Source organism: Coenobita brevimanus, chromosome 97, assembly GCF_032717465.1.
Source record: "Coenobita brevimanus isolate Jiangsu-jjx chromosome 97, ASM3271746v2, whole genome shotgun sequence".
Taxonomy (NCBI): domain Eukaryota; kingdom Metazoa; phylum Arthropoda; class Malacostraca; order Decapoda; family Coenobitidae; genus Coenobita; species Coenobita brevimanus.
The window spans coordinates 13,574,532-13,586,847 of record NC_137050.1 but is presented as its reverse complement, the minus strand read 5'-3'; the positions used below and the strand labels follow the sequence as shown (position 1 = coordinate 13,586,847).

General features: G+C 41.7%; 1 protein-coding gene across 1 annotated transcript in view; it reads right to left on the bottom strand.

The window, feature by feature from the left end:
* LOC145413828 (extracellular matrix organizing protein FRAS1-like) overlaps positions 1-12,316 on the bottom strand; it is a 596,816-nt gene that overhangs the window by 123,764 nt on the left and 460,736 nt on the right. The window contains exon 39 of the mRNA XM_080283490.1: positions 1,750-3,556. Coding sequence (XP_080139616.1) covers positions 1,750-3,556 — 1,807 coding nt within the window. The remainder of the gene's footprint in view (positions 1-1,749; positions 3,557-12,316) is intronic.

Here is a 12,316-nt window from a genome sequence, read left to right as displayed (position 1 = left end):
TTTTCTCCAATCCGCATTTTCAAAAAAGTTTCTCAATCCTGTAAAATTTGCTTTCCCCAAGTTGTATCTTCCCTGTCTATGAAGCTTGTCTCTTGGCTCGACGTTCCCTATTAACATCTGGAACTCAATGACCACATGATCACTTTTTCCTAAAGGACAGAGATATTTCAATGATTCTTTTACATCGGGTTCTTTGGTGAACAGTAAATCTAACCTTGCTGGTGTGTCCTCACCTCGAAACCATGTCTCTTCTTTGACCCATTGCGTCATCACATTATTCATTATTATATTTAATAACATAGTGCCCCACGAATCCTCACCGCCTCCCGAGTACCATTCCTCCCAGTTCACCTCTTTACAGTTAAAGTCACCCACCAAAATTATATTATTGCTTTTCTCAATTATTTTTTGCAAATAGCTAGCCATATCTGACAACATCTCATGGTATTCGTCATCCTTCCATGCTCTCGTCTTTGGGGGAACATACACTACCGCCATATCTCCCTTAACATTCTCTCCAGTTTCTAATTTCATATATATCACTTCAGCCCTGCCTTCTCCCATTTCCACAGTATCTACATTTATGTTGTTCTTCACTGCTATCATCACTCCTCCTCCCTTTTTTTCTTTTCTGTCTTTTCTCCACAGTTTGTATTTACCATCTCCCAAATGAACATCAATATCTTCTCTTAATTTGGTCTCTACAAAGCACATGACATCAGGTTCATGTTCTCTCAAGAAATCGTTAATTTCGATCCTTGTCGATATGAAACCATCAACATTAGTATATATCACCTTCAAATTATTTTTGACGTTTTTAATACCCTCTTCTCTCCTACTCTCTGTCCGTACCACTTCCTCAACTTTTGATCTTTCACAGCCATCCCCCTTAGTTTCCTTCACTTCTATTTCCATAAATACCACTTCCTTACTTTCATATCCAATACTCTCCAAAAAATAGCATTACATTCTTCCTCTGTCCTCTTATCATTTTTTTCCTTTATTTCTTCCTTTAATGATTTTAAAACTTCTCTTTCTTCTTCATTCAGATCTTTTCTTATTATAATATTTTCCATCCCCGCCTCTTTGCTTAATTTCCAGGTCACTTTAAGTATCTCATTTATTATACTTTCTGATATAAACTTGACTCTCATTGGTCTTGTTTCCCCTTTCTTATAAGGCCCTATCCTCCTTACTTCCTCAATTTCTTTTACCCACTTGTCTCCTTCGGGGTCAATCTTGCCTAATATTCCTCTCACCAGGTTCGTGTCTCTCTCAAGTCTTACGAACCTAACCTTTTCTTCCTCTTCCGTTTCCGAATATTACCACACATCTGTTCCTTTCTAGAGTTTCTCTCACTATATGCTTGCATTCATCGGCCTTGGTCTCTATTGGAGTACCAGAATGACAACCCTGATATAAGTGAGAAAGAATGAGGCAGGCTGAGAAGAAATGCAACCAGCAAGTTTGCTGAAACTGGATGGAACAGGATAACACAAGAACTATATGTGAGAGAAAGAGAGAGAGAGAGAGAGAGAGAGAGAGAGAGAGAGAGAGAGAGAGAGAGAGAGAGAGAGAGAGAGAGAGAGAGAGAGAGAGGTTTCCATCCTGCAGTGGACCGTTTATCATGATGACAATGATGGTGATGATAACACATAAGAATACAGATTCTTCTTTTAAATATCAGCACCAAACTCAGTCAGTTTCACCTGCAGGGTGGACAAGCTATCATATTTACACCATACTCACACTGTTTGACCAGGAGCAAAGTGGACTGTAGACTGTAGGTGCTGGTAATCTCTGCCAGCTCTAGCTGTCCCATCCTGTGTTTCAAGCTCTACTTGTGCAGCCTGAGAGGAGTCACCTAACCTGATAACAGGGAGAGCAAATGTGGAAGTTTGATTGGCTGGGTGTGGCTCAGCCACTGTGTATGCCCCTTGCTGCAGTGATATCTGTGGTCTATCCTCCCAGTCCTGTATGGTTACTCGCACTATCTTATTCTCACCAATGTAAGGATGCACACTAGAAGGTGAATATGGGTGAGATAACTTAACAATGAACTTCTCCTCCTTTTCGTAAATCAAATCATCAATGAGACCCACTTCACATTCCATTCTTGAAATGCCCTTAGGAAAGATGATGACAGAATCATTAGTGTTTGGCCTTTCAATAAAGTCCAATCCAGCTTTGGCTGAGCGCTGTCGAGTAAAGCACTGCACACTTGACATTCTACTTACATCCCCCAATCGCTGAATGGGAATTTTTACCACAGTATCATTTTCTCGCACTTTTATTTCCGGCAATGTAAACTGTATGGAAGGAGTATCTTCTTCATCAACAAGCGTGATAACAGCTTGTGATGCATTTGCCAAAATGGACGCATTTTGTGCTGCACTAATAAATACAATGAACCTCTCAGGACCTTCAAGTTTTGGATTCAAACCGTCATCAATTAAACTAATGATACAATCTGCGTTCTCCTGACCTTCATTGAATATTATTTCTTTAGAATACTGAATGTAATCAAATGATGGTTCAGCTTCCCTTTTGAAAAAAGATTTTGTTGCACACCACACACTTGAACGCTGCTCTAGATCAGCACCAAAGCGCTCTAGTTTGACGGAGACTGCATCTTTGCTTTCAGACACATTATATTCCAACTGACTAAAACCAATAAGACACTGATCATTGGGTCCTTGTATAGTAACCAATGCTTCCGTGGTCAGGCCAAGTGTTGCACCTTCTGCTGGGTCTTTGAGTATTAAACGAAAATCTTCATCTAATTCCAGTACTGGATCATCAATAATCTTCACACTGCATGATGACTCCCTCACTCCAGATGGGAACAACACCCTGGATGATTCATCATGGAGACGATGGATGAAATCTGTTCCACTGGACAACTGGTTAGGCTTGGAACCTATGGCCGATCCATCTTCACTTGTGCACATGACTGATACTGGCAGACTTGCATCACCACTGCGTTTCAAATGAGCAAAAACAAAGTCTTCAGTTTCATTCACAGTAATATGACCCGTTTCAAAAAAGATAAATGGCTTATCTTCACTATCAAGAATAGTCACAATGGATTTCTTTGGTTTTCCTATGAGTGCATAATTGGGGTCAACCAACTTGACATTAAACACCTCTGGACCTTCAAATTTTCTGTCATCAATAATGGGGACAACACAATGCTTTTCTGTATCTCCTTCTTGAAACTGTATTTGTTCTGAAACTACTACATAATCACTGTTCTGTGTTCCCCTTGTCTTTCCCCGAGCTGAGCCATTATGGGTGAGGCAAGTGACTGAGGATTTTTGCTTTAAATTTCCAGTTCTCTTGATGACAATCCTTGCCTCTCCCTCTGTTTCAGTAATGTTGTACTCCCGGTTGGCCATTATTAACCAAGTCCACAGGATGTAAAAGACATTATCAGACACAGTACTAGTCAAGCCTCCATCTGTCACCTCAAATGTAAATTTATCACTGGCATCTGAGTGAGCCTCATGTGCTGAGGTGTCAAGTTGATAGTACAGGTGGCCTGCAATGATGTCAGCTGGAAGAAAAGAAGAAATATTAAATTATATAGGGCATACTGCTATGATTAACTCTTTTAAATCTAATATAATGATAAGATAATAACTCTTTCCCTAGTTCTTGTCTTCACTTGTCTCTTAACTTTGACACAATTTATCTGACCCTTTTCCAAAAAAATTTCCATACATTTCTCAATCACCAATGCAGAATACAAAGGAGAATAATAAAATATTGTAAGCCAAGGAGTAGACCATAGCACCAGTTGAGCTGGGTGGTACCCCCAAGGTGGATGGAACGCTGATGACAGGGAGAGATGAAACTCCTATTTCATCAGCCCTCAGGACTAGTTCCTGACCATCACCCATTGCTGAACTTTTTTAGTGTTTCAGTAACATGGACAGTAGTCCAGCATACTCTCCAATACCATCTTCTCTTACTGTCAACACCAAACTACATGCACATTACTCACTACACTTCCTTTTCAAAATTCAGCCAAAATGGCATCAAATAACAAAGACTCCGAGTCCCCAGGGTGAGAAGGACCATAAATTCCCCCACCATCTGCCCCCTTCCCAACAACGACTTAGCGAGATGCCTGGAACCACTGTCTGACTCACTTCTTCATTTCTGCAACATTCGTGGCCTTTCCTCTGACTTTCTGTTAAACACCACCTCTCCTCCTCTAAATCCCACCTTCTCTTCCTAACTGAGACTCAGCTGTCTGAGACAAATGATAGCAAATCTTTCTCTGTATCCTCCTACTTTCTCTATACTCATTTCAAACTCAAAGGTGGCCAAAGAGAGAAACTTGTACTGTACAAAGGAAAAATCATCCAATATATTACCAATATGCCAGGAATCGAACCCGGGACTCCCAGGTGAGAGCCAGGCAGCATACCACTACACCACAACCAGGTAAAAGTTACCTCACATTGTCACAATCTTGTAACCAATATCACTCTGCCCCCACTGTGGGCCTAAAGAGGATGAGATAACTCCCTGGCACTCAGGCAAGTAGATGCTTTTAATCTATCCCATGCACTTACGGTAAGTCTGAATGAAGAGAGAAACCTGTACTGTACACAGGAAAAATCATCCAGTATATTACCATTATGCCAGGAATCGAACCCGGGACTCTCAGGTGAGAGCTAGGCATTATACCATTACACCATGACCAGGTAAAAGTTATCTCACATTGTCACAAATCTTTTAACCAATGTCCCTCCGCCCCCACTGTGGGCCTGAAGAGGATGAGATAACCCCCTGGCACTCGGGCAAGCAGATGCTTTTAATCTATCCCAAGCACTTACGGCAAGTCAGAATGAAGAGAGAACCCTGTACCGTACACAGAAAAAATCATCCAATATATTACCAATATGCCAGGAAACGAACCTGGGACTCTCAGGTGGGAGCCAGGCAGCATACCACTACACCACGACCTGGTAAATGTTATCTCACATTGTCACAATCTTGCAAGGGGGTTATCTCATCCTCTTCAGGCCCACAGTGGGGGTGGAGGGACATTGGTTACAACATTTCGACAATGTGGGATAACTTTTACCTAGTTGTGGTGTAGCAGTATGCTGTCTGGCTCTCACCTGAGAGTCCTGGGTTTGATTCCCAGCATATTGGTAATATATTGGATGGATCAAAGGTGGCCGTTGTGTATATGTATGCAACGACTTATCTTGTTCTCATGTTCCTGAACTTGATTCTTCTGAATTCTTAACTCTCTGGCTTTGGCTTTCCTGTCATTCTCTGACTAAATATATCTGTGCTGTTTACTTATCCCATTTCTTTTTTTTTTTAAATAACAGAACAGAGGAAGAAAAAACAAATGAATAAAAAAAAAAAATCCATACAACAGATTACTGGTATCCTCCATTCATAAAATATCTGTAACAGTTGGATTTGAACAGCTGTAGGTTGAAGTTTGAGGGGAAACAATTCTGGGTAGGCAAGTTCCAGAGACATGCAGTTTGGGGAATAAAAGAATTCTGATAGGCAGAAGTTCTGCAATATGGCTTTGTGACAATCCAGTCATGAGCGCTACTAGATTCTACTGACTACGAAAAATTCTTCGACTATCTTACTTCTATGATGGAATTCATCCTGTCCATCTCTCCTTTCTCTGAAATCTCCATTTTAGGAGATTTCAAAGTTCACCACCACCTTTGGCTCTCCTTTCCTTTCACTGATCCCCTTGGTGAACAAGCCTACATCCTTTTCTATCCTTAATGACCTAAAGCAACTTGTACAGCACTCTACCCATATCTCTGACTGCCTTAGAGAGAGTTTTAGCATACTTGGCCTCTTCCTTACAACTAATCCTTCTGCTTACACTGTTAATCCTTTCTCTCCGCTGGGCTCCTCCGACCACAACCTTATCACTTAAACCTGTCCCAGTGCCCCAGTACACCCTATTGATGCTTCAAACAAAAGTCGGTTGTTGTACTTTGGAGCTGCTGATTGGGAGGCCCTCAGGAAGTACTTCTTTGATTTTTCTTGGAATGATTATTGTTTCCATGGCCATGAGCCATCTGAGTGTGTCATGTGTATTATGAAGGTTATTCTCTCAGCCATGGAAGCATACATTCCTATCTCATATCCTTTGAAAAGTGCAAAAAAAAATTTGGTTTATTCACACTTGTTCTAATGCTGTCCACAACAAGGATAATGCCTATAAAAGGTACCGGAGCCAACCCACCCCTGAATTTCATTTTTTATGTTTCTGCCCAGAATTGTGCAAAGTCTGTTCTTCACTCTGCCAAAAATAATTTCATCCATACTAAATGGTCTGAACTCTCCAACTCAAATTCTTCCAGGTCCTTCTGGCACCTTGCCAAAAGCCTTTCTAACAACTTTACCTCATCATCCTTCCCTCCTCTTTTTCCATTCTGATGGTTCTGGAGCTATTTCTTCTACTGATAAAGCAGATTTCTTTGTGCAGACTTTCTCCTCCAATTCCACCTTAGACGATTCCGGTGCTGTTCCTTCATCACTTCCCCTTCCCTTTGACTTCTTCATGGCTGACATTAAAATTGGTGGGACTGATGAATTTTCTGCCATCATTGGCCTCAATGCTAACAAGGCATATGGGCCTGATGGGGTTCCTCCTGTTGCTCTCAAGAACTGTGCTTACACCCTGCCTAGGTAAAGTCTTTTGCCTTTGTCTATCAACTTGTACCTTTCCTTCTTGCTGGAAGTTTGCACTCATTCAGCCTGTTCCAGAGAAATGTGACCATTCCCAACCCTCTAACTATCAACCAATTGCTTTAACATCTTGTATCTCAAAAGTTTTTGAGTCTATTCTTATAAAAAATAAAAATAAAAATAAAGCATCCTTCCCATCATAACCTTTTGACCATCAGTATAGATTCCGTCAGGGATGCTCCACTGGCAATCTTCTCGCCTACCTTTCAGACTCCTGGTCATCCTCCTTTCGGGACTTTGATGAAAGCTTTGCCATTGCACTTGACATCTCAAAGGCTTTCAATCGAGTCTGGCATAAATCTTGAATATCTAAACTGCCCTCTTATGGTTTCTATCCTTCTATCTGTGCCTTCACCTCTAGCTTCCTTTCTTGTCGTTCTGTAGCTGTTGTTGTAGATGCCCATTATTCTTCTCCTAGATCTATCATTAGTGGTGTTCCTCAGAGCTCTGTCCTATCACCAACTCTCTTCCTTTTGTTCATGAATGATCTTCTAAGCTATACATCTAACCTTATCCAATCATACGTTGATGATTCCACCCTTCACCTTTTCATTCGTTTCCCACAGTGTCCATCTCAGCAGTTACGTCAACAAACAAGGGTTGAGGCTATGGCACACCTAATACCTGAATTGGCTCATATCTCTAACTGAGGTAAAAGTAATCTTATTGTTTTTAATGTATCAAAAACTCAGGTCTTACACCAATCAACCTGTCAAAGTCTTACACAGGAGTACCCATTAATGTCTAATAATATCCAGCTCAATCTTGGATCATCTTTAAACATACTTGAGGTTTCATTCTCTTGGGATTTATCTTGGAAAATTCATATTACATCTCTTGTACAATCTGTTTTCAAGAGATTAGGCGTGCTAAGCTCACTCCGTACCTTCTTTACCCCTGCACATTTGTTGACTTTATATTTATTCGCCCCTGTGTAGAATACAACTCTCATGTATGGGGTGGCTCCACACAAACAGCTGTTCTCAACAAGGTGGAGTCAAAGGCTTTTCATCTCGTTACTTCTCCTCCTCTTACTGCCTCCCTTCAACCTCTGTCTCTTCGACACACTGTTGCATCTTTATCTCTTTTCTATCGCTACTTCAATGGTCACCGCTCCTCTGAACTATCTGCTTGCATCCCTCAACCACTACAACAGGCGTGTAGCACCTATCTAGCAACAAACTCTCATCCCTTTTCTGTCCAACACTCTAATGCAATAGATAACCATTACTCCCTGTCCTTCATTTATGCAACAGGTCAACTCTGGAACTGTCTCCCTCTGTCTGTATTTCCTACTTTCTATGATTTCCAGTCTTTCAAACGCAGTGTGTCTAGGTATCTCGAAATGAACGGATATTGAAACTGGCTCTCTGTTGTATTGTCTTTCTTTTTCCTGGAAGGAATGGTTTGTGCTCCTGTCCTTTGGTTCCTTCTTCCTTGGGGGGGGGGGGGGGGAAATGCTATCTTCCATTATTATACAGGTATGTTATGGTGTTCAATGAATGATGTTATTCCCATCAAATTCTCTTAAAAATCAATGGCAGGTTATAGAATACAACCTTTCATTTACTGGGTCATAGTTTCTAATGCCTTGAAAGCTATTTATTTACATACAGCAGATTCTTGTTATATGATGAACCAGTATGCAATGAATTGCTAAGACGAAGACCAAAGTGAAGAAGGTCCTGATTAGAGAACTGTTGTTTGCTGACTACACTGCCCTAGTTGCCTGCACCAAAGAGGCTCTGCAGAGGTTGACAAACCACTTTCACCTAGCATGCCAGGATTTGGGGCTAACCATCAGCCTCAAGAAATCACAATTCCTGTGCCAGCATGCCAGCACCATCCCAAACATCCGCATCGGTGACTACACCTTGGAAGTGGTTGAAGTGTTCACCTACCTAGGCTCCACAACCTCCAGCAATGCTTGACAATGAGCTCAACAAACACATCAGTAAAGCAACAAGTACAATGGCACACCTGTCAAAGAGTGAATGGTAGAACAACAAGCTCACCACAAACACTAAAGCACAGGTTTATAAAGCCCGCGTCCCAAGTACGCTTGTTTATGAAAGTGCATCGTGGACAATATATGCCAAGCAAGAACACTGCCTCAACACTTTTCGCTTCTGGTGTCTCCAAAGACTCCTTGGTGTCACATGGTGTGACAGGATCCCCAACAATGACCTCCTCAAGAAGGCTGGAATCCCATATATGTACGCCCTGCTCAGCCAGTGTTGCCTGCGATGGTTGGGGTATGCCTGCAGGATGGATGATGGTCCCATCCCTAAAGATATTCTCTACACTGGGCCGGCTCTAAGTATCAGTCCAGTTGGAAGACCAGACCTCTGTTAAAAAGATGTCTGCAAGTGTGACATGGTGGTTAGCAACAATGACCATGAGACTAGAAATTACTGATCGAGGATCGCACAAGCCAAAGGCAGGCCATCAAAGAGGGAGCAGCCAAAACTGACCGAAAGAAGGAGTACGTGTGGAAGGAGAAAAGGTAAGATGGCGACAGGTGGCGGTAATCCCACCACTACTTCATGACTCATTATTTATGTGCAGCAATTGCAACAAAGCACGCCTATCTCGGACTGGACTGAATAGTCACAGCAGGTGCTGCAGGTTCCAAACTGACTAAACCAGAGACATCATTGTCTTTAGAGACAGAAGATGGTTAATATAATTAATTTCTTTTTTCAGTACTGTATATGAGTCTCTTTGCTTTTATAGTAAATCTAAATTATCCGTGGTCAAAATAACTGGCTCAGCTCAACATCTGGTGCTTTTTGCTAGGTTCTACTAAAGCAATAACCAGCGCCAAAACGGGTAGCAACCAGTGGTACTATGCAATATCCAGCAGCGAGGCGTATCATCTGGCTCAGATGCAGGAGCCAACCAGTGCCCAGAAAACCCCGCAACGCACCAGCCAATCAGAATGTGTTGTGGGAGCAACCCACCCAGTGCACTGAGCCTACCGTCACTCTCTCATTCTCTCCCGTGGATCTTATATAGTGAAGATGCATCTGTGCGTTCTGCTCTTGTGACCACACAGAAGCAAAACCCTAGTGCTGTAGCTTACTCTGTGGCCTCTCATGCCTTGCTCGTTGTTGTTGCAAAGCTTGTGGCCTCTCAGTGCTTCATGTCCTAGCATTCTTGTGTGATTCTGAAATTACCGAGCAGTATACTATACGTGGTGCCTAACCCACACAGGATTATGTACACTGTAATGTACTGCATGGTGGACAACCTTATCCTCCATCAATGCCAACATAAGGTGAGTACATAGTACACTATGTGCTGTGTAACTGTACAATATCAATACTGTATTATATTTTATGCTTAATCTTCATCTTTTACTTATGGGAAAGTTATTAGGACACAGGGTTGAGACGGACAGTTACACATCATCGAGCTCAACACCAAATGCTGAGCCAATGGGGGGGGGGGGGGGGCGGAGTATAATGCAATATTCAGCATTCTGAAATATCTGGCATGGAGGCTGGCTGAACTAAACTGGATAATTGAGAGTTTCTTCACAACTATTACAATCCAATGCAAAGCCTCACTGATCAATGTACAATCATTATTTTGACTTATCAACAAAATGCAAGCTTAGCCATTTGTTTGTTACAGGATTGCTTTAAACTCGGTCCCTATTGGGTGTGTTAGCATCAGTGATGGAGCAACAGTGGGGTGCTGGAGTAAAAACAGCAAGTGAAATGCAGTGATGTGAAATAACTATCAGCTTAGGTTTGTTTGAAACTAATTTTTAGACTTATTTTTTGTGGCAAGCAGAAAGTGAAGCACAGTAAAGTGAAATAATTACCAGCTGAGGTGAGCTGAACACCTGTTTTCAGACATATCCCCATTGAATCCATATTATAAATGACTCAATATACAATATATCATTACGTGATGGAGTTTTTTTTAAACACATACTCACTGTAAAATTAGGACATGCTGTATATCACACTGTGTCTAAATCAAGCTCCATTTTCTCCAAATTCCTCCAATTAAACAAGAAAATCACATCCATGTTAACATGTGCCAGGAACTTTAAATCTTTCTTTGTGTGAATCTCTCAAATCAACCGATCAATCTTATAAATAAGACCCCCACGCACAATCCATGAGTCAGTTGTCTTATGTTCTATTCCTTCATCCCTGAATATATATATATATATATACGATATATACAGTAGGATCTCACCAATAACGTCTAATTGGTGCCAGAAAAACGCCGTTATTAGCGAAAAAGTTATTTGCGTGACATTAAAATACATGTACAAAGGGTTTATTGGTGCTGCCACTCCAGGACTTTTATCCACTTTTCCCACCTGGAGCCCTCCTATCACTACTTTTTAGCTGAAATAATAAGATTAATTATTAAATCATCATGAGTAATATAAAACTCACCTTAAAGGAGTTATGAGGTGTTTGGTATGATGATTGTTTCAAGGCTTGCGCATGGACGCTACTAAATCGTACCCCCTGACCCCTCGCTGGCCTCATCCCCACTCCTGCCTCTCACGCCAGGGTCACCCACTTCCATCAATACTTCATCAAACCCCATAAAGTCAAAATCTTCAGGAAAGTCGCCAGTGTCATCATCTACTCAACCCTTCTCTGTTGTTCTTCTTCGGCTGGCTAGCTTTGGGAAAAAGAGTGCGTGATGAGTGACTGATGGCGGGCATTCACTCAATCGTGATACTGTTTCTGGTATTTTCATGAAATCTAATTTACAAGTCCAGTCATTAGTCATTAATTCTGATGGCTGCTCTCTCTCTGTCTCAGGAGACTTGAGTTGTGGCAGGAATGCCGACCAGGCATGTTTAACGGTTGCCAATGTTGCATTATTCCAGGCACTGACGAAGAAATTTACGACCTGTTTAATGTTATATTTCTTCCAGAATACAGCAACAGTCATTATGTTGGGTTGCAGGTATGCCTGGTGGAGCAGGTGAGTCAAGTGGGGCTCTGGAGGTGCAGGGGGAGACAGATTGTGAGTCAGGTAGGGCAGTGGAGGTGGAGGGGACGGCGGTGGGCAAGTCAGGGGAGGTGGCGAGGGGAGGATCCTCCATCTCCTCCTCGCTATTGCTCACATTTTCGGTGATTTCCTTCATCTTTTCTTGTTTGTCTGTTTCATTCCTCATCTTTTTACAGACATACTTGCAGTATAACAACTTGGCATTCATGAAATAACCATTATTCAAGTGAATCCAAACGTTATCATAGAAACTGGGTAGCTATTCTAACTTACCGTTATTGCCGAAAACGTTATCGTTGAAATCGTTATTGGTCAGATCCTACTGTATACATATATATATATATATATATATATATATATATATACAGTAGGTTCGCACAGTGTGCGTCATCACAGTGCGCAATTCGCATTGTGTGCGAGTGACCAAAAATCATTACCAAAAAACCCTTGAATGCGCGCGTTTACCGCACAGAATGCGAGGCAGAGGCAAGGAGTGGCTCAAAAATGCCATTTTCTATTAGTGCGCAACCACCCCTCACACAGCGCGTCATGTGTCGTCATGTTGATGTGCAGA